At 40.5% G+C, this 22890-nt stretch overlaps 1 protein-coding gene across 8 annotated transcripts in view; it reads right to left on the reverse strand.

Annotated features, from left to right (window-relative positions):
* The window catches only part of ROBO1 (roundabout guidance receptor 1), a 1032116-nt gene that overhangs the window by 430005 nt on the left and 579221 nt on the right, over window positions 1-22890 (reverse strand). For 3 of the 8 annotated variants that reach the window (XM_043509590.1, XM_038413165.2, XM_038413155.2), the window contains exon 1: window positions 6851-9881. The exons of 2 other annotated variants lie outside the window; for them this stretch is intronic. In XM_043509590.1, coding sequence (XP_043365525.1) covers window positions 6851-6905 — 55 coding nt within the window. In that variant the 5' untranslated portion in view covers window positions 6906-9881. Of the gene's footprint in view, window positions 1-4235; window positions 4652-5527; window positions 5716-6850; window positions 9883-22890 lie in introns of those variants that run through there. 3 more of the 8 variants (XM_043509586.1, XM_043509602.1, XM_038413174.2) reach the window with 3 other exon arrangements.

Below are 22890 nucleotides of genomic sequence, written 5' to 3' on the forward strand. Positions count from 1 at the left end.
TCAACACACTTTTCCATAGCAACAGAAGCCACTTTTGAGGCTCATCTTTTCACTAGTAAAAGTTAATAAAGGAAGTGAGATACTTAATTTGTGTTTGACATCTCTCATTCTATGAGATACCTACCTTATTCAGGAGCTGAACAAAAAACACTTAGATTCTAAAGCCATAGTTCTGCTTCTTAATCTTAAGGGGAAGCACACATTAGTAACAATAGACTTGCCTCTCATTCAAGCTTAAGATCCACAAAGGAACTCAATCGTTGCAATGCTGAGCATCACAGCATATACCTTTTAGACACCTAAAAAACATAGGAACAACACTGTATTTCCAGAACCAAGTTAGGAGCCTATGCTCCCTTTACAATGAATGGCGAGAGATAGACACCTTAGAATACAGTCCACAACAGCCAACAGTAGGTAGGGAGCCACCAACCTAGCCAATGGGAGATGCCAATAAGAGTGGTGTGTGCCAAGACCAGCCCCTTTGTCAGAGACAGGTGCCTAAAATCTAGGCTCCAGGAAAGCATCAGTGACTGGGCAAAGCTATACAGCAGATCACACAAAATTTTTCAGGTCCTTAAGTAGAGTAAGTTTATAAATGTCCTTATTTGCTTATAAAAAGCCAGGTTTCTACCTATTCCTTGATTCTGAAAAACTAGAAATATTAACAGTTCAGACAGCAAAACAATTTTATAGCCATTCCATAAAAAAAGGCAAATTCCTAAGTCAGTAATGATTTACATGAATAATGACACCTCTGTGACGAGTGTGAAATATTTTGAAAATTACCCCAAAGTAACTTCTGAAATGGCAAGTCAGGAAGCCATTTTTAGATTCATGTTGGTTTAAAAAAAAGGAGTTTGATAACACTATAGACAACACAAAACTAATGAACTGCATGAGCTCAACAAGTGACTGGATGACTGCTAGCTCCAGCATTATGTATAAAGTAATTTGGCAAATTAATCATGTCCTAATAGGGCCAACTGCTACACCAAGTTTAGGGTTGTGAAATAAAAGCCATTTCAGTTACTTGAGCAAATTAAGTATCAAAATACTGTTTGTTATATTTTCTACATTCTTATATACTGAGAAGTAAGAGAATCAGGTTTCATCAGATTTGGCCAAGAAGATTCTTTTTCAAACAGACACTGAGTCTGGAAAAACTTCAGCTTCAAAGGATTAGAATAGTTGAAAATAGGATGTAGTATAGAAACCTCTTCTCAATTTTAACACCATTAAACTAACAAAATAAGATAGCCAAAGAAATCCATTAGGCACTCAAAAACAAGCATCCCTTAAATGGTTAATCCTAACAATCATTTACAAGAGACATTGAACCAGGCTGCTACTTAGTTGTCATTAGTTTCTGTTTTTTTGCTATTGTTTGCTTCCTTTGAAGTGTCAGATTAAACCATAATAATTAGACTATTTGGCAGTAGCTTCAGGAAGAAAGTACCAGTTATGTACCTGGATTTTGTAGCTTTTAGTCAAAGTGCATGGAAATACTTACTTCCTACCAGCCCTGAGCTGGAAAGAGTTCTGCACACTACTAAAGTGTTCTTTGGTTAAAGCATGTTAGTTGCAAAATATTAGCCAACAGCAGTGGCATTTTACCACTGATAGAGAGAGAAATCACTGTCCTTGTGGACAAAAGTAAGAACCTATACAACAGCTAGCAGTAACTGAGATGAAGCAAAAGTTTGTGTGCAGTAGTAAGGAATGCAGCAAAGCTTCCGATGTTTGAAATACTCCTGTTAAAACGTATCTTGAAAGTCACGCTGACCCTAAAATCCATCTTTGAAGCCACATCAAAAAACTTGTCTCTCCCTTGATAACAGAACCATAACAAAAACCACACTAATCCAAATTGGAAAAGAAAAGAGGGCTCTTTTGTTATGTTTTTTTAAAAAAATCTCCACAGGTAGCAGCGTTATTGGCTATGAATAAGTGATTTCCAACCAGATGGTCAACTGGGTATTTAAAGCTGTGTTCCGTTATGAAGAAGGAATTTAGTAACATGTGACTGGTCTCCTCATACTTAGGCTGGAGCCATTGCATCTTCAACCACAATGCTAGTGCAGACAACTTGGACTTCACTAAAGCTAGCTCTACCCTCTCAGGTCCTCCTCTGAAAGAATTACTGTAATTCTATTTACTAAAATAGATAAGCGTTTACTATCCTTCAGGTATTAAAGAGATGCGATAGTTTTAAAATTGTCAAATTCTCTTACATTTTTTTCTAAAGAACGCAAGTCATTAGACAATCTACATTTAAAATCTAGTAATCCTCTGAGATACAGCTTAAGTTTTTTTTAAAGTTACTTCTTCCTATGATACTGATAGAGAACTGTGAGGTCCAAGGGGAGAAAATCATTTGTCAGAAGCATTTTGGGAAGTTTGTCAGCATCTTCTTTATTGAAGAAGCAGAAAAAAATCTAAACACTGTTGGTTTACTTCACCCAATGGGTAGACCACCAACTGGCACAGACTTTTTTGGGTTCTTAGATTTCTTCCACCTGTTCTAACTATCAATCCTCAAACAAAGCTTTCCTATAATGGAATACAGGAACCAGTTTTCCCCTCTACTAGCTAGAACTATCAATGGAAACCATGCCTGCACAGGCAACTCTTGACCACATAAAGCTGTTTCAAAAGGCAAAAAAAATCCCTGTTCATCAAATTTACCAATCCTAATTGAAGAGTACTAACTTGTATATCCTACAATAAGCAGGTAATGAGAGGGAAAGCATTCAAGCAAACTGGGACGCACTTGAAAGCCAGGCAATAGAGCATGCTGTAGGAATGCACGGATTTCCATTGTGAACTCATGAATTCAGCCAGTAACAATCTCTCTCTCTGCCCAGGAGATGATTAAAGCCTTGAGCATGAATTTAAAAACAGAGCTGTGTGAATTGATTCCTGGCAAGGGAGTGTACGGTGAGTCAGTCAATCAGTCTCCACAAATGAAAGCTTTCATTTTTAGTCATATCAGTTTGATGTTCCTACTCCTGCTGGGGAAAGATATGAGAATTCTATGAGCTATTAGGAACCATCACCCAAAAATGGGGCGTGGGGTGGGCAAAGTTTAGGGAATGGGGATTACTCAAAACAATGGCCATATCTCTTACCCCATCTTTTTGTCTAGAGACTAAAATACAGAGACGGAGGTGCGAGGGAGGAGAGCTCCTCCATTCCAGCACTAAGAGTGATTCAAATGTCAAGTGTAGCCAATATCTACTAGCCCCAAGCTGATATGCAAGGAGGAGCTTCAGAGAAGATTACATGGCCATTAAAATCCCAGGACCATTCCTAACACCTGTACTTCTTTCCAATAAACTGCACCTTGATCTTTCTAGTGGGAATCTCTCATCTCACCCTATGTCCCCCCCAGTTTTATATTGGCCACTGTCTAGTAGATTCCACCACACACCATCCTTCTGGTTAAAAAGAGTTTAACAAGTTTTTCAGTCCCTAGCCTTCAAGAGCTCCACATAGGCATGCCTTTTTCTATTGAAGGCAAGAAGATTTAGTCCATTAACTTCAGTGGGAGCAAGAGCAGATTTAGAAGGGAAAAAAACAAAAAACAAACAAAAAACCCCAGCTTCCTGTAATGACACAGAGGAGGAACAAACAAGCAAGAAATCCCATCACTTCTGAACCTTTTTCTGGATTCCATTTTGAGAGAGAGAGAAAAGGAGGTGGGGGCCTGGATGGAGGAGGGAAAAAAATCATAAGTGGAACTCACTGGTTACGTGAAAGTAGAACTTTGAGTGCTACATTTTCAAAATTGGCTTTAAGCTTTCAGTTTTACAGCCACATTTTGATGTTCAAAAACCTGATCACAATCTGCTAGATGTCTAAGTGTCCTAAGTTTCAGGCACATTATATCTGCAACCACAAAGACTGGCCTCTTAAAAATGTTGCTCTTTGACTAACTGCATCTAAAAAACAAAGAGCTTAAAGAAAACATTATCTCCTGTTCACTAGTGAAAAAGTCTCCCTAAATCTTGGAGTCCCCAAACTAGAGATGGGATGCAGTTCTTCTAATTTTCACATTTCTCCAGCATGAAAAATCAAGAAAAAAAAATCTGCAACCAATCATGTTAATTTCATTCTGCTGCTCCAAATGCAGGGAATTTTGTGTGGGAGAAAAAAAAGGAACAAAAATTCAACAGGAAAATCTGCTAGTTAACTTGGAATAAAGGACACATCCAGGTACAGTCTCAGCTCACCAATTTATCCTTATGAAAGTAAGTTGTCCTGGTATAGACAGCTGGCAGAGAAGTCCTACGCAGAACAAGTTATTAAGAACCATAACCATTTTTCCTTCCAATTATCATCTCTTCCTCAAAGAAGCTAACATGGAATAAGGCATATAAATCCAAACTAGAGAGAGCAACAACATTTTTTTGCAGGACAACAGCTGGGGGACACAGAGAGTCCCTCCCTTTTAAAGAAAAAGGCAGAGCTTTCCACATTAAAAAGAGTACCAGAAAATATAATACCTAGCAGCAAACTTGTAATAGTTAAATTAATTATATGATGTATAAACAAGCATTTTAGAAAATAAATTACATTCAATGACATAATTAAGGTTTAATTCTTCAGGCACTGTATTTAATCTTTCAAAAATGTATTCATTCACTGACAGACCAGGTGCCTTGCATTACCATAACTTTACTCACTCATCTGGATCTTCTTCAATTGCTTAAAAATCAATTAAGAAAAACTCCTACTTGGTCATGTTAGTATCCATCTAAACTAGAGGACAAGGTTTTGCTGAATTTGATACATTAGATTTTTGTACTTTCATGATGATACTTTGATATATGATGAAAGGAGCTGCAAGTTAAATGTGCAGACAGACAAATGTGGTCTAAGCGTTAGTTGGTAGAAACAATAGGTAAACTCATTGGAGAAGAAAAACAATAAATGGAAGTTATTTTTAAAACTGCAAATCCAGGTAGGGTACAAACACTAATTATAGGTGAATATCATAGTAAAATCCACAGCAATGATGATGAACAAAGGCTATACAATATATTCTCCAGGACTGCTTCATGGGGTACTTAAATTTAGAGAATTTGAAAGTGAACAAAAATTGCTATCAACGATACCCTATTAGTATAATCCTATCTTTAATCTACAGGCATGATAAAAGGACCCAACATACATAAACCCAGCTCAAACAATAACTAATGATCATTAATCCCCCTATCTCTTCAGTGATCTCTCCTTCCTCCATTTATCATGCTGACATTTCACCCTACACACGTGAATAAACTTTAACAGAGAAGGAGAATCAAAAATAATCTCAAAGCATCTAAGGCTATAAATTAAAGTTGAGAACGCGGGGGAGGGGAAGGAGGCAAGCGGGGCGATTTGTTCTCGGTGCCTTCAATTTGCATCCAGCTTGGTGGCAAAGAGCACTCAATCAACTAGACATGCAAACTGTTAGGATGGCTACATTATCCGAGCGATAGAGAGAGCAACAGACATGGAATTTGAGGCTTAACCCATTCACCTGCTCAGCTCCCACAGAGCTGCCCCCAGCTGCCCTATTTTAAAGGAGCCACCCCCCGTGCAAGGATCCAGAGCCCCAGCTCCAGCTTCGGCTCCAACCCGAAAACGAACGTCTACACCGCAGCGGGCTGCCGGAGATTTCCCTACAGCACAGAGGAAATGGTTCATTTTCCTCTGCAGGCTGCTTCGGGTCACTCTGATCGGGGGCTAGGTTTCACGCAGTTGCAATTGTTTAAGAATTTCAGTTATTAGACGAAAGGATTGTGACATGTGTGCCACGATTCCAGCCACTCTCTCACTAAGCAAAGGGTACTGGATAGAAATACTGGCCATGCAACGTGAAGAGAGTTAACCACCCCAACACACGCATTATTTACGGCGGTTATACACTGGGCCACTCCGGTAACTACAGATCCCACAGCCTCCGAGATGCACGTTGTAGCTCGCCTAAAAGGTACCACACGAGAGCAGGATCTAACTTTTGGAAAGATGCTGAGCACCCAGAGATGGCTAAGATTCGGAGTACTGCACACCGCTTTGGAAGCAGAGTCATCAGCTTTGTTGGGCAAAAGACGTGTATATTTCAGTGAAGGGTGGTCTGAAATTAGCTTCCTACAGAAATTCACGAGAGATAACAAATCTATTAACTGTTAATCGCCCTTTCAAAAGAGAGAACTTTGGCCTAGCTCATTAATGATGCAAGAAAAACCGTGTCCTGGGCAAGCCCTCAACACATACTAATTTCCCCCTTTGTAATACCTATAATCTATATCTAAATCCAACCAAGTAGAACAAATAGTTCCTTCCTACTGTAGGATGTGAGCTATTTCCTGCCGTTTCTTCATAATCAGTTTTAATTACAACCCTAGGTTACATCAAACAACTAATAGCCCGTTGCTGCTGCCGAGGATGGGTGAGGGGGAAGAAAAGTCCATGCTAAAAGTTCCTGGGCGATCCAAGGCCATTTGTTCAGACACAAGCCCTCCCCTCCCCTCCCCTCTTGTTCCCCGTCCCTAAGACTCCAGGTTCAACTACAGGCAGTCTACAAAGCAACCCATTTAGAAATATTCGAGACTAGAAAAAAAAATTTAGGCGGTTCTCCCCCTCCCCCTGAAAAAGAAAGTATTGTCTCACACATGTTCTGGTCAAGAACAAACTTAAGTTAAATCGGAAAAAGAGAGGCTGGAGCGCCAAAGTACAGACTGGAAAAAGCATCTTCAGTGAGTGAAACCAGCATAGCGCTGCGCAAAGAGAACCCAGAGAGCGCGCTCCTTACTAAAATTTGGCATTTAAAAGGTTTCCTTTCTTTTTTTTTGGTGGTTACCTGAAGAGAGACATATTAATCCAAAGAGGTAAAAGCGAGCAAACTCCGCGATCATTGTCCTCAGGTGGCGCCTGCAAATAGCCTCATGCCAAATGGGAGGGGGAAGGAATACAAATTAAAAGCCCCCTCCGATTGTAAATCCACAGAAGCTTAATATAAGCAAGGTTTCCTAATCCTGCAGGAGTTAACAGCGAGCAGAAGGTATTGTCAGCAGCGCCTCCAGTCTTGTATCTTCTCTCCCTTGCCCCGGATTTTCCTAGAAGGAGCTTTGACGCTTCCTGGGACCATCAACAGTGAAGAAGAAAACAAACGAGCCGCAATTTTCCGCAGCTTGGATTCTCTGTGCCCTGTTCGCAAGTTGCGTCTCCAGCCCGGGACTTCGCCTTCAGCAGCCAGGCCACTTGCAAATATCCCCACAGAGCACTGCCCCTCCGAGACCGTAAACCGCTGCAGCAGCCTGGCAGGCGGAGCGGGGGGGGGGGCTTGCTACGACCTGAGCCACACAAAGTCACTGGGCATCGGAGGAAGGCGCAGGGGCGACGGCTGCTTTGGGCGAGGGCCCCGGCTCGGTGCCTTTGGGAGGCTGGAGGGAAGAGCGAGGTGGAGCAGCAGCAGCAGCAGCCCTCGCGCCCATCACTTGGGGCAAAGAGCCGGGAACGGAGGGAGCAGCAGAGCCTCGCAGGAGTCACCCCAGCAGCAACTCCTCGCGCCGCCCTGCATCTCCGCCCTGCAAGCGGGCACGCAGACCGCTCCTTTCCCCGAGCCGCAGCCGGACACAAAAGAGAGAGGAGAGCGCAAAACTTCCAAGGGCCACCGCCCCCAACCCACCCACGCACCCGGCCCCCTACTGCAGCCGCGGGGGGAGGAGGAGGAGCAGCCGCCGCCGCCGCCGCCGCTCCTTCGCCTTCCTCCCTGCTAGGGCAGGGGGGCAGCAGGAGCCGGCGGGGGCTGGGCACCGCGGCGTCTCTGTGGGGCTCTCAGCAGCGTCTGAACTTTCCGGTGGCTCGGGCCCGCCGTGGGTCCCTGCTCCAGCTGCGGGGCTGATGCCGCCCGGGGACGCCTTAAAGGAGCCGCCCCCAGGCAAGCCCCGCACGCCCCAGGCGGAGAGGCGCGCGCCGCGTGGCACGGGCCGCCCGGGTCCCCCCGCAGCTTGAGAGGCGAAGCCCCGGAGCGTAACGCCACCGAAAGGTAACCAGCGAGCGCCCGGGCTGGGTGTGCGCGGAGAATGGAACACGCCGCGTCTCGCCCTCTATCCCCCCCCCCGCCGCTTGCAAATGGAACTTCCCGGTCTAGGACTTCAAAAATCCTCCCGGGTCCAATCGCTTAACCCTTCGCTGCCAAAGGCCCCGAGGCTGCCAAGCAAAGCGCCAGAGCTGGCTCCAGCCGCCTGGTGTATTATTGCTTGGGAGGGGAGCAAGGAAGGTGCTGCGTGGGCTGCCTTCCAAGGGAGACGCGGTGTCTGGGACACGCAGGAGCCGAACACCCCGGCCCTGAGTAACGCCTGGGTGGGCTTTGAGCAAAGTTTCACTCTAGTTCTGGGGAGCTTGCGGCTATCCCTGCAGCAAGCAAGGAGCCCACGGTCAAAGGAACGCGCTAGGGGAAAGGTAGCTATTAATGGCATCGCAAGCAGCTGGCTACTTAAACCCCCCCCCCCCCCCAAAAAAAGTGAGAGGAAATAATGTAAAGGTTTATACACGTGACGTGAAGTATTTCCTGAGGACTGCTCAAGTGTAGTAGCCTGGGGTCGTGCAAAACTAAGTTTGTAGTGCAATGATTTAAAAACAAACACTGGTTTTGCTGTCCCCAAAACCTCTAGGACGCTGTTGCCACTATACAAATTAATAATAAATACACAAAGTGATAATTAGACCTCATGTATACAAAAAAGAACTTCCCTGGGAAGTAGTTGGGGTTGCTATACGCACAACATGGCTGGCAAATACCCACTAAAGCATGGGAATGAAAAGGTAAACCAATTGTTGCCAGCTCTCCTGATTTTTAACATAAGGCTGACAAATATTTGATGATTTTCTTAATGCACTGGCTCCCGGAGTCATGTGAATAAATGGAAACTCTGATTCTCACTTAAAAAAAACCCAACAGTTTCTGACTCTCAGAGCTGCAGAGAAAAGCTTGAAAACATGACCCAAGTGAACCCCAAAGGTTTAAAAAAAAACATGGAACATAAAAACTTTGCAGGAGGGGGCTAGCTCATGATTTTTGAACACCTGTAATTGCCAGTACTGTAACACTACCTAGCCTTTCTTCCACGCATAGGCACACATCTTTTCATTACCACAACTATTGTACACACCAAACCATGCATGGTAATCTCACTTCTGACCCTCTGTCACCTTTCTGCACATCCCCCTTTACTAGATTATTTCCCCTCTCCCCACTAGCTGCTGTGGAAGTTTGGAATAGTAATTGGTGGAGTTGGAAGAGGGTAGTTTGGTAAATGGTAGTGTACAGAAGGGTAGTTAAAGGGAGCGGTGACAGGATGGTATCCCTAGAGGGCAAAGTTAAGGATGTGGTGCATGGTATGACAGTTATAGTAATGATGTGTGTTTGTGGATGAGTGAGAAGAATATCTACTATTAAATGGCTTAACGTCTCAAGTCCTTGCTTTTGTCAGGTAAGTTGTGTGTGTAGTGTTCCTGACTGCTTCACATCAAAGCTTTGTGTGTATTCCCTTTCTAAGTTTTTAATGCTAAATTAAAGCGTGGGGGGTTGATGAGGTGTGGATAGAAGTTTAGCTGAAAATGAGAACATTTTATGAGACCGCTACTGCAAATGAGACCTTCTCTGTTGTTGTATAAAATTTGAGGAAAAAAGTTTAGTTCTTGACAAAGAATTTGTGTCCCTGCCCCATCAACCAATCAGGTTTGCATGGTCCCAGGGAAAAAAAATAAAAATAAAAACTACACAGAAAATTCAAAGGTTATAAAAATTAATCGTGTGTTAAATTTCATACCAATAGTCTGCCTACTCTAAGAAGAAAATAGCAATCTATGCCTAAATTTAAATCCATTTTCATAAGCAATCCCAACTATGAAGTCACTGCCAAGCACCCCCGGAGTTCCTGTGTTGACACATAGTCAATGTTCTGAGAACAGTATGTATTCAACAACAATTTCTCAACCTGTGCAGTCAGAGACCTCATGCCATCTTTCACTTAATGAAAGCACAGTCTATTATCATCCCTCCTCTCTAGAATTAAAATACACAGTGGAATGGCCAAAACTGTGGAAAGGTCACAGAAAATTCTTATACCTCAGTAAGCAGTCTGACATTTAAATAAATTAAATGAAGATGACCTTGTTTATTTTGCAGGCTTTGACTACTTATCTCAGAACATAATTACGAAGATACTTTTTTTTTTGTTCCGTTTTAAGGTTTGTTAAATAAGATAGCTTGCATGTGTATGAGAGCGAGACTTCTTGTGTTTAAAATGTGTATTTTAGTTTATTATATGAATTAGGAATAGCAAAACCACAAGTCCATGACCAGATCAATCTTTAGTACATAAAAAATTTGAATTTCACCTGAAAACAAGGTAGTTTACATGGATTTGTAAAATGTTATTTTGACATAACCTTATTTTAAATAAAGTTGGTTATATTCTGTGCATTTTTTTTTTTTTTGGCACAAACAGATCACTTTTTTAATGCACTGCTGTGAAGTGATGCTTACAGGCTGTCTCAAAATACATGAATGAACTGAATTTGTAACCCATAGATAGTACGTTTTTGATGTCCAGAGAAGAGAAGTGTATTGTCCTCACAGTGAGTAAGGGATTTACATGAGTTTTTCACTTTGTGAGTTATACATTTAAATCCATCCCCCATACATCCCTAGAAGACTAGTCTCTCAGATCTATGCATTGTTATATTTAGGTCATTCTCAAAGTGTGCCAGGAAAACTTTTTTGTAACACATTGATCTATTATGTATTCTGGAGGTTTATTTTCTTATTTAGATTTTAAATTAAAACATTTACTAAATAGGGCAATGGATTAAGATTCAAGAGACTTGGTTTCTATTACCATGCACTCATTTTGTGCCCTGGGACAAAGTAACTTAACCCCCGTATACTTCAGTTTCCCCATCTGTAAAATATATATATAATATTTATTCACCTTTATAGAAATCCTTTGGGAACTATGGATATTTCTTATAGAATAGAAGATACAGTGGAATCTTTCAAGAGTTGTCCAGATCATACTATTTCAAATACACAAATAAAACTTGTAGCATAGTAAACAGATACACAGTATTATTCCAGAATAATTACTCGGACTGGATATATACCGCTCAAATTGTTTTTAATTTATTTAAACAGTAATAATACATAACAGCTGAGTGAATTTCTTCAAATTGTAATCCTATAGAGGTTCATCTGAATATCGTTGTAAATAATTTGCATCATCTTTAATTCTGTAATAACATCTGCAGAAATGTTTAACATTGGGAATCTCTAGTCTCCTTGATATTTAAGAAAAGAAACTTATGAGTAATGTTTCTAGGAATAGAAATCTGACATTAGTCTCTTCAGAATTTTGGTAATACCTTTTCAGTACGCAGTAGCATTTAAACCTACCTGTTCTGTTTATTCTGTAACATGGCATGCACAAATAAGTGAGCATTAATAATGTAATATAAAGTACAGGCATATGGTGACATCTGAAAGCATGGCAGAAGTGTTACAACTATATATTCAACTCTAATTAATAGCTATGGATTAAGAGGATACTGTGTTGACTCAAAATTATCCTACCTATGTGCCTCTATGTATCAGTGGAAATTTTAGGTAAGTTTTTAAAGCCCTGGGAAAATTCTGGTGCCTTACATAGGATATACAATAACATATATGCTTAACAATATGAAAGCACAGAGTTTATTATTTCCCACTCAAACTGAAAAACGGTTTCAACTCTCTTTTTAGTCTTCTCTTTAGATAAGAGTTTCATGCTTCGTTTCAGAGTACTCAGGTCTTTAGATTTGGCCTCTCCTACAGACAAGTGAGTTAATTATACACAATCTTTTAAAAGTGGACATGGAGTCTTTTAGAGTGTTATTTTATGGGATTTGAATGCACATGAAAACACATGTAGGATAGAATTGGCTAGATCACTTTACATTGAAGGTTCAATACCAAATAGTGACTTATTTTTTAAAATTGCTTTTATATTACATTAAATTATTTATGGTACCTCCCCCCCCCTTTCCTTCCCTTATCCCTTTGTTGTTGCCATTTTTTGGCTTGCAGTCATACTAACTTCAGCTGAGATTTTGTCCCATCTCACAAACTGAGCATGTCCTTGCTTGTGCCCTAATCTTGCAAAGACTTACCCATGTGCATAACTTTGACGCGAATGAGACTATTCACATGTATATAAAGTTACACATGTGATTAGGTGTTTGTAGAAGCAGGACTCTTGATTGGAAACCTCCAAGGAAAAGTGAAGGTGCTGTAGAAATGGTATTGGTGATTCAGTAGATGGCACTCTTCCCTCAGTGAGACTCCTGAACCAATGCTTAGGCATGTGTTAGAGGAAACTTTTAGGTGTTTTATTTCACGTTAAACAAAATACCAAGATCCTGACCTCTTGTGATCCCATGGCCCTTTTTCAAAGAATAAGGGTATGCGCTCAGTGTCTTGGATTTATTCCAGTATGGAGGCAATAGCATTCTCCCTATCTAAACTCCTTTCTGTTTTAACTGAATATGATATTCTTCCTTTCCAGATCCCAAAACCGTTACTTAGTGCAGCTGATTCTGTAATAACTGTCACCAAAGAATAACTGCCATCCCTCCAAAGAAGTAGTTGCAGTTTAGGTCAGAGTGAAATTAAATTTCCCCTTTATATATAAGGTTTATAGTCTGAAAAGCATTCTTAGGCTTGCAATAAGTACAGATCAGTAAACAATATTGCTCTTCAAAGCCCAATTGAGCTCCCATTGATATCAATGGGAGTTGGATCAGGCTTAAGATTTTATTAATATTAACACTAAAATATGACAAATATCCAATATAGATTAGTTAAAACAAAAATAAGTACACTTTGCAACTGTTTTCACAGTTAAAGCAAAATAAAATTTTGGTCAAGAGGAGGTACTGTATTTAGATTTGAGCTTGCTCTTACATAATCAAAATATAGGTTCACATCTCACACAAAATCACCTATTGCTATTGGGCACACACCCACTGTAATGCACCCATCTACAAGACCCGCAACAATGTACATTCTGATACCTAGGTTGTTATGAAGAAGCTCTTAGTTATTATTAAGCAATGTGTAAATGATTGTGAACTTTTTTTAAAAAAAAATAGATCTTAAATTACAGTCGTCATTTACAGTATTAATATGCAGTATTACTGGGCACTTATTAATTTTGTTTACTATTCTAGGGCAGCATTAGGAGGTAAAAAAAAACACCCTCAAATCTCCTCCTATGCCAGTAGTTCTCAAACTTTTGTACTAGTGACCCCTTTCACATAGCAAGCCTCTGAGTGTGACCCCCCCCACACTTATATTTTAAAAAGTGTTTTTAATTTATATTTAACACCATTATAAATTCTGGATACAAAGCAGGGTTTGGGATGGAGGCTGACAGCTCGCGGGCCCCTCCCCATGTAATAACTTTGCGACCCCCTGAGGGGGTCCTGACACCCAATTTGAGAACCCCTGTCCTACGCTCTGTTCTTCTATCAGATAGATAAGTTTCCAGACTTTTTGTTTTGCATAAAACATAGGATTATTTTTATATCCTGTTTAATAAGATATGTGAGATAATTTCATACCTTTAGGAGCAAAAAATTGTTAAATATTAATAGCTTTTATTTAAATATCAAATACAATGTCAAAATGCAAGATAAAATCAAACTGAAATTAAAATGAATAAATAAGTTAACCCCATCTTTTGCTGGTCATCCAATGTATTATGGGCCCAACCCTGCCTGATGTATATGCAGAACCCCAATTGAAGTGAATGAGAATTTTACATGAATAGAGGCAAACCAAATTATTTAAATAGAAAAATGATATATCTCAACATTAGAACCATGGGGAGTGGTTTGGGATGAGGTATGAGAGAGGGTTTCTGGTACCTGAAAGATGGAATTGGATTGGGAAAATGAATAGATATTGAAGAGTTGAAAATGCATATATTTCAGTATAGTGAGCTGGGGCAGTCCCAGAAAGCTAGGATAATCTTGGGGCTGGGGGAGTGGCTGGAAAGGTTATTGGGTTGCTCTGGGTCTCAGTCAATCCCCTTTAAACCAATGGGAGTCTTTCCTTTGACTTGGATGGGCAGAAAGCCAAGTATGTATAGAACTCTAGCAGGTGTAGGCCCTTCTTGTTTCTATTGTTTCGTTCCTCTGTTTTTGAATGGAAGGTTTTGGAGCCAATTCTGCTGTCACTAATGGTTTTACACTGGGATGTAAATGTTGTTTATTTGTTTACACTAACGATGAATGTGACTTTTCATTGTTATAAAGCTAGGTATATTTCAGATATGTTATAGAGCATCCTGGTGGAAAAAACTCACTGAAAATATATACTTCTGTTTCTCCCATACAAAATGCTAAAGGCATATTGTCTATTCAGTCTACTCAGCATCCGCAAACTGTAGCTCAAAATTCCTTGTGAACAATATTTCCTATAATTATTTTTAAAACTTCTGTTCCACGTTTTGGCTTCTATAATGACAAAATGATCTGTTTAATATGTAATATACAAAACAGCATAATAATAGTTGCAAAATCAGTGTTATCTCAGATATTGTTTAAACAAAGAGCGACCTGTGTCTGAAATCTCAGTGTTTGGTTATTGTGTGTACCAAGTGAACCATTCAAAATGAACTATCTCCTTGTTTCCACGTATTGTATAGGAAGGAGTATTAGGCTGTCACCTAGTTGATCGCTGAACTCTGAAAGGCATTAAAAGAGCAAACAGAATAAAATGAAAAGTAGTCTTGCTGGGTGTGTGTGTGTGTCTGTTTGTTTCTTTGATTTGGTTTTCCCCCCTTCCCCCAGACATTCTGAAAGCTACAACAGACCATTATTGTTCCATAATATCTGGTTTTGAGACCCCATTCATGTCACATAATGTATTGGCACTAAAGAAAGGCTATCAAAATGATTCACCTAACATTTGTAAGAGAAAATATGTTAATATTCACAGCTCAGATAGCACGAATTTAATATTCCTAAGGACATCCATTTTTAAGTGAATTGGACACAATTTTAAGAAAAGCCTCTGTCTCATTAAAAATAAATTGAATAAAATGATATACTGTACAGTTATCTTCTAGGGGAATGTTCTATGATTATCAACAGGCCTGGAAAACAAGAGTTCTGTAATAATAGATTTATTAATTTGGTGGAGGGCAATTATTATATGTATGTATAATCCTTGGATAGTTAATCTTAACTTTAGCAATCTGGAAAAAAGAATTACATGAGCTATCCATCTTATTTTTTTGACTGAATTATTGTACATGCTTATAGCAGACTCCATTTAAGAGCTGAATGCCTGCAGTGAATTAACTCTGTCAATTGTAAAGCAGAAAGCCAAGCAACTGAAAATAACCAGCCTGCTCACCCAATACAATTTACAATTGCATGTTATGAGTTTAAAATAACCAGCCTACTTGCTCAGTACAATTTACAATTGTGTGTTGAAAGCCTATCTTCTTACATATATTTAACTTCTTTTCAAAAAATACTTAGCATAGTCTTAGATCTATATTCTGCTATTGGTTGTGTTAGGGTATGTAGTGATCCCTCACCCTCCAGTGGGGAGGGAGGCTACTCTGCCTCTTGTATTGGGCAGTAATCCTCGGGCTTGGGTCACGCTAGTGGGGCCGAGTTGTAAGTAGTCTCTAGGTCTGGGCCTGTCTAACAGAGACAAACAAGAAATAATAGCTGGGTGCTCTTGTCCCCACACTCCAGAGGGGCAAAGAACTGAGTAGTCTTTAGCTCGCAGCTCCTCAGCTGGGACTGGCAGCACTTAACAGTCTGAGGCTCTAGCCCCTTGAGCAGACTTTAGCTTTAGCTTGTGGGCTAAGGCAGCCAGCAAACACACAGTCTGGAGCTCTAGTACTTTGAGGGGGGCAGAGCAGGGACCAGGCTTTAGCCTAAGCTTTCTGGCTAAGGCAGCCAACAAACACTCTGTTCAGGGTTCGGGTAGAGCTGAGTAGTCCACCCTCACAGTATAGGGACTCTGGAAGGGAGGGGGCATCAACAGAGTTTAGCATCCTAGCTTGACGGACAGTAGATTCACACAGGCCTACAGATTTATGGGGAGTCAGCCACCCCAGAGGTGGGGTTGCAGGGGTAGGGGGATGTGGGCCCACCTGACTCCACCACATCCCAGCCTAGGGCCCTAACAGTGGCAGAGTGCTCTGCCACTGGGTCAGCGGGAATCCATCCACAACACTCTGGTTCTGCAGTCCTTCTAGTTGGCGTTCTCAGGGCTCTCCCTTGAGGGCTACTTGAGACTGCAGGGCCTAAGTGTCCCCACAGCAGATTTGGCCAAAACTGAAGTCCATCGTGGGACACTCACATCAAAGGTGCCCAAATCAGCTGCAGGTAAAACAAGGACCGATTTTGGGATGTCAGAGCCAGTCTGTAGAGTTGGGCAATGGCATTGGCTCCTCTGCATTCTGGGGCTTCCCCACCATGGCTACATCCTCAGGCATTCCCTGGACTGCAGAGGGGGTGGACATCAGGGTTTAATGATATCCCAGCCATCAGGACACCTTGGGCTGGGTAGGGTTTCGTTTTTCTTGGTCTTTTCTTCCCAGGGTTGACTGCCATTGGGGTCAAGGGCCAAGCCCCAGTCCAACAGTAGTCTCTGTGGCCAAACAGCCCTCCATGAGGGTCAGAACCACACTCAGGGTTGCCGGCCGGTGGTGAAGGATCCAGGTTCTTCCCCATGCTGGGAGGATATGTATGAACTGCTCCAGAACAATTTGTTCAGCGACTCAACCTCTGTATGCCATTTGGGCTGTAGCCATCTCCAGCACACATCCTTCAGTTGCTGGGCTGCCCTTGGTCGGGTCCCGGGTGGGTAGGTCTTCTCCCAGAGTCACTGCCGGAAGGTATCTGGTGTGATCTCGAGTGCATCAAGGATTGCGGCCTTCAACCGACCATAGTCTTGGGCTTCCTCTGCTGGGAGCCCCCAATAGGTGGCCTGGGCCATCAAATATGGGGCCAGTAGGGTGGCCCATTGCTCCAGGGGCCACTTGGCTGCCGAGGTGACCCTCTCAAAAATGATGAGGAAGGCTTCAGGATTATCCTCCGGGCCCATTTTCGCCAAGCGCACCGGCACGGTTCGGCGGGAGCTGCTGCATCCCTGGTGTTGGAGCTACCTGGGATTGGCACAAGCATCACAAGCTACTGCAAGCACTGTTGTTGCTGCTCACAGTTTTGGGCACCCAGTTCTCGAATCGGTTGCTGATTCCCTAGTTGTTGCTGCTGCTGCTGGAGCTGTGCTGCCTGCTGTTGCTGTTGGCTCTCAGTGAGCCATTTGATCAGTTTCTCAACCTTCATCCTTCCCAAACTGGGGGAGGGTGATGGGGTTCTGTTTAGCACTGTCCTTGGCTCGTCCCCTTATCTCAGGGGAGGGGGGTGATGCCCACATTCTCCACCAAGTGCAGTGATCCTTTGCTTTCCAAGGGGGAAGGAGGCCAGTCTGCATTTAGTATGGGGTGGTAATCCTCGGGCTTGTTCCATAATATTATTTCAATATTTTGAAAATTTGTATGCATTCTCACGTTTTCTATGTAGTCTTAAGCATGTTGCTAAAATATATTAGCGATTCCATGCTCTCGATGTTGTAATTGCAATGGGGGAGGTAGAATAGTAGACAGAATAGAAGGTATGTTCAGATGTGTATGATAACTCAAAAAGAACAGGAGTACAGTTAATCTCACAGATCTCATCACCACTTATAGGACACCAGTCTGATGTATGTTATAATGGTCAGTATAAAACATTGCTAACATATGGAATCAGTGGAGCAAATCAGTGCTGCTGCTAGGGGACCCAGGAGGAATCCTGTCCTGGACATGAGTTTAGCAAGGGATTTACAACAGCTCGCTTGAGGTGTGTGTTTTCTTTTTTTCTTTTTTTTTCTTTTAAAGCTGCTGCTTGTAGTTCATGCCAGGAAGCAGCAGAGAGCATCAGTCTGTCTCCTTCCTGCATCTGCTCCTCCACCCAAGGTCAGACAGGCCTTCAGGGTCTAGGCAAATCTCCTGAGAGGCCCCAGCCAAGCACAGCTTTAAAAACAAAACAACTCTCTGATGCGCTCTAAATGAAAGCCTTGTCTGTGTACAACTGCTGAAGGGACAGGTCTCTCAGCTCTCCCTCCAGAGACTTCTTTACTTAATTTAAAAGCTACCAGCTGCCTCCTTTTGATGATGTTGGAAAACACTGTGGGTGTGAAAGGGTTATGAAATACTGCCTGCCTCCAGTGGCCCACAGCACCACTTTTTTTCCAACAGAGGAGGCTTCCCCTGGGGTTTCCCAAGTGAGACAGCAGTTTAGGAGAGGATCATACAACTCTCCTACTTCCCAACCTCAACAGTGAGGACTCAGGAGCATCCAGCCTGTCTAGCTTATATAGTCCCCATAGCAAAAGGGAGCAGAACTGGAGCAGGTAAATGTCCTACCCTTAGCCCAAGACCACAGGCAGAGGTGCATAGACACTACGGCTGCCTTCAAGTACTGAAACGAGCAGATCCGCTCTCTAAACATTAAAGCTGGAAGGAGGCAGCAGTATAACAGCAACTTGGCTAGGAATATGGGGTGAAATTGTTGTTCCACTGAAATCAGTGGGGAAAATACACACTGATTTCAATAAGGCAGGATTGGTGGTCTCTCCCTCCCATTTATAACCATTCAGGTTGTAATTCCTAGGTGAAGAGGAGGAACAGATCTATCAGGATAGAAAAATCATGAGTCGGGGGGGGCAGATGTTCAGATTTTTTTTTTATTCTTTTTATTTCCTTTCTGTCTTTTAAGCTTTTAGAGTTCATATTTCCAAGTTTTTCTTCTCAGCTAAGAAGCTAGAATCTTCCTTTTTTAAACAAAATTACTGGTAGTTATGATTCTCACATAATAACATGATTCCAGGAGCTGGGGGATTTAAACTCACAATAACATTGCAAGAGTTGGCGATGAAAGTATCTCTTGGTACTATTCAAAAGCTTCTTCCAGTTATGTAAATGAGACTACTCAAATGAGCATGGGTTTAGGGAGGATTGGACTCCAAATGCTGTACAGTTCAATGTATTAACTAAAATGTGTACTACTTTTTAAAACTGTAAAATTTTAAATTTTCTTCTAAACTTTTTTAAAAAATAAATGTGCTAAATCTTGTCCTCACATGTTACTGCAAATAAGAATTGCCTACATGTGTAGTATCCAGTTTCACTACAAAGGGTAGAATGCATCTGCATAATAGAAAGTAGGCTTAAGTCTATAAACTTTTAATTAATTACTGTTGTAGCATTGATTTTAGGTTTTAAAGATACAGAGGACTTTTTAAAAAAAATCCTGAGACATGGAGACTAATTATAATAGAAAAATCTCCAGTTACATTGGGATCCTATTATTTTAATTCATTTCAGACCCTACATTACTTTATTGCAAAATTATGTTTTAAAATAATCATCAGACCTTTGAAGGGCTTGAGCTGTTGTTCTTAAATGGGCTCCTTTTCACAAGGTAGCATTGATATCTAGTGAACTACTGTATGCTGTAATGCCCTCTGCTGGTAGTAAGCTGGTAAAATCTTCTTAGCTCTTAGAGGGTGGGGGAATGTGTTAAATATTGAGATCTGAGAGTAAAAGCACCACTAACTTTCAGCAATATACCAAATACTAACATTATGCTATAAATCTGGAACAAAACCTGCAGACTTTTTTCTAAAAAAGTGATGTGCTATAAATGGCATCCATTCTCCATAAACCCTCCAACACCTTCAAAATTCATTAACCAAAGTATTTCACATTTATTTCCAGGGCTAAATAGCTGGAGTATTTTGGGTATTAACTAATACCAGCCGTTTACTTCAAGCTAACACCCTCTGCATGAACAAATCAAAACTTTATGAAAACTTTATAAGGATGATTGTATTAGACTCCAGTATTTCAGTAGGAATTGCAATGGTCATTGAAAACAAGGAGTTCAATAATTTGCTTCCATTTTCCCCACCCTACTTGTGTACAGAATTCACTTACAAACTCACACAACTATGTTCACCTGAAGCCATTGTTATAGTAAAACTATTGTATAAATGCACCATGACTAACTGTATATGATCCTTCTGGTCAGTGATTTGAAACTTTCATAAAAATAAGAGTGATACACTATGTAATTAAACAAGATTGCATATCGAAGAAACCAGATTAAATCATTGTATGATATGAATACTTTAAAAGATGATATATTTGAAACCAAAATCAATTGTTTTGTTTTTTCCCCAGCATATGATACTATATGGTTGCCTTAGTTTTGTTTTTAAATCCATGACAATCCTAATGAGTATTTAATTCTTTGAAAGTGTTAACTCTCCTGCAACACAGAAGCCATTCTTAATGACTAGGTGCTAAGATTCTTGATGCTAAGATAATACAAATAATAAACAATAATTATATAATATGATGTATTATCTGCATTACTGTGGCATTTAGGAGCTCTACTAACGGACCAAGATCCCACTGTGCTAGGTGCTGTAAAAACACAGAACAAAAAAGTCAGTCTCTGTACCAGAGCTCAAAATCTAAGTAAAAGATCAAAGAGAACAGATGGATACAAACACACTCAAGTAAGTTTTGTTCAATAGCATTTCTGTAAAGTAACTTTATAATTTGCAATATGTTTTAGTTAAAATTGCTGTATGTCTTCACTGTGTCAAAGAAAATGTCCTATTTTTTCATCAGATGAACATTTTATTGAATGTTGAATATAAATCAGTCGCACTAAGTTATACATTTTTGGTGTCTTCAGATACATTTCTTGGAGGCTTGAGCTAATGTTTTCAAAAGTGCTTAGCAGAACTGGATGCTCAACTCCCACTGAGAGTCAAAGGGAGTTAAGCTCCATTAGGTGTTTTGTGAAAAATCCCACCCTTAAACGTTTAATAAGAGTCCTTTGAAAGAGACTTTCACTCTAATATCTAAATATTCCCATCAAATCTAAAGTCAGATTTCAGATTAACAGAAGACGTAAAGGGTTTTCCCAGCTACAATATGAACATGTATTCCTTTGGATACTTGCTTTGTTCAAGTAATTTTATGATGGCTTCTTACCACTTCCATGCTGGAAAAAAGAGGTGTTTTATATGCCCAAAAAGGAGGGGGGGGTCGGTTTAGCTCAGCAGAACAAAAATATATATTTCAATGGGATAAAATGTTGTGACGATGCAAACTGTTATTTAAATGATACATATTTTTACTGTTCTGACATGGTGAAATTAAGAACATTTCAGTTGGCAAATCTATTCTATCCTTTAGGTGACCAAATGGATTCAGATCTAAATGATGGACATATGTAGATCCAAACATGCCTGGAGACATACATGTACAATGCAAACATAAGCACTTAAAACCATTGTATAGATTTAGGGTAATCCCTGGAGGGTTTTAATTCCTAGGATCGCCATATCCTAAACTAGCAGTAGTTTGAGGTGACAATTCACAGCCAGAGAACAAGTGTGTTTAAGACAGGCCTGTCACTTTTCAGACATATATGGAACTTGCCAGTACACTGAAGTCCATCTTCTTTCTTTTCAAACTTTCTACTGATGTGCTACAGCTGATGATCAGTGCCATTTAGACTAGACCTGAAAGGGAGGGAGAATTTTAAAAGGTATGCGTTAATTTCCTTTTAATTTTGCTTCCCTTTAACTGGGAACTTTACTCTTTTTTAAAACCATGGAGAGCTTGATGGAATTATATCATCTTTGTGTGATCTCCTGTATAGCATTTCTGGAAGACATGGTCTGAGATAATCTACTGCTGAACAGTCTTTGAAATGTGTCTTATCCCTAGTCTTCCCCTTTAAGACCTAAAATGTACCACAGATAATGTTAATCCCTTTATATATTACAGATACAATCAAAATAACAGAATTACTAAGGAGGCTATTCTGTTTCTGCAACAAGGCAACTTCAACTACCATCACACTCTTCAATCACCCCCTGAATATGAGGGTAGCTATTATTTGACACTGACCACTTTATTTGAAAAGTTGAAAACTGGAAACAGGCAGATCTTCACCAGAAGTCCTACATTACAGACAGCCGAGGATTTAGATTGATTTCCAATGCCAATGTACAGACAACTACGGATCTCTGACAGTAGGATTTAGCTTTAGGTGCAGACATACATCTGACGTTCTTTGTCATATGCTTCCATTCTTGCTATGTCCCTCTACTGCAAAAGGTGATACTCAAATTCTTAATTAACTTAATTGGTCCATAGTGAACTTAAACTGTTCAAGAGGTAAAGAGGGATATCATTTTTCATTAAGAAGACAAGCTTGATATTTTTCTTAAAACCTACTGTAGCAATCTTCATTGATTCTCACAGTTTAAGATGTAATAAAAGAGCAGCACATCAAAAGGACACAACTGTTTGAAGCTGTATTAAGAGATAGGTAAACAATAACAATTATAAATTAATTCCACTCTGTGGCTTGTATTAATAATGCTAGAATTAAAAATGAAAAAAGCCCTTTAAGTTATGTTCACTCATTTTTCAAAATATTCACAGTCTCAAAACATCAGTGGTACAAATATCATGTGGAGATAAGAGCATCAGTTTAACTCCATGAAGTCCCGAAGGCAGACTTTCGTAACAATAATGATCAGGCTATCACATCTTGGAAGTACTACGAAGTAGTTTTTACACTAGGTATATCTACCTATGTAACAACCAGGCAAATATAGCTAGCTGTCAACATAACTATAGATACACATACACAAAACCCCTATAGGCAAGTTTAGTACAATGTTTTACTTGGATCCCA

Source organism: Dermochelys coriacea, chromosome 1 (genome assembly GCF_009764565.3).
Source record: "Dermochelys coriacea isolate rDerCor1 chromosome 1, rDerCor1.pri.v4, whole genome shotgun sequence".
Classification (NCBI taxonomy): domain Eukaryota; kingdom Metazoa; phylum Chordata; order Testudines; family Dermochelyidae; genus Dermochelys; species Dermochelys coriacea.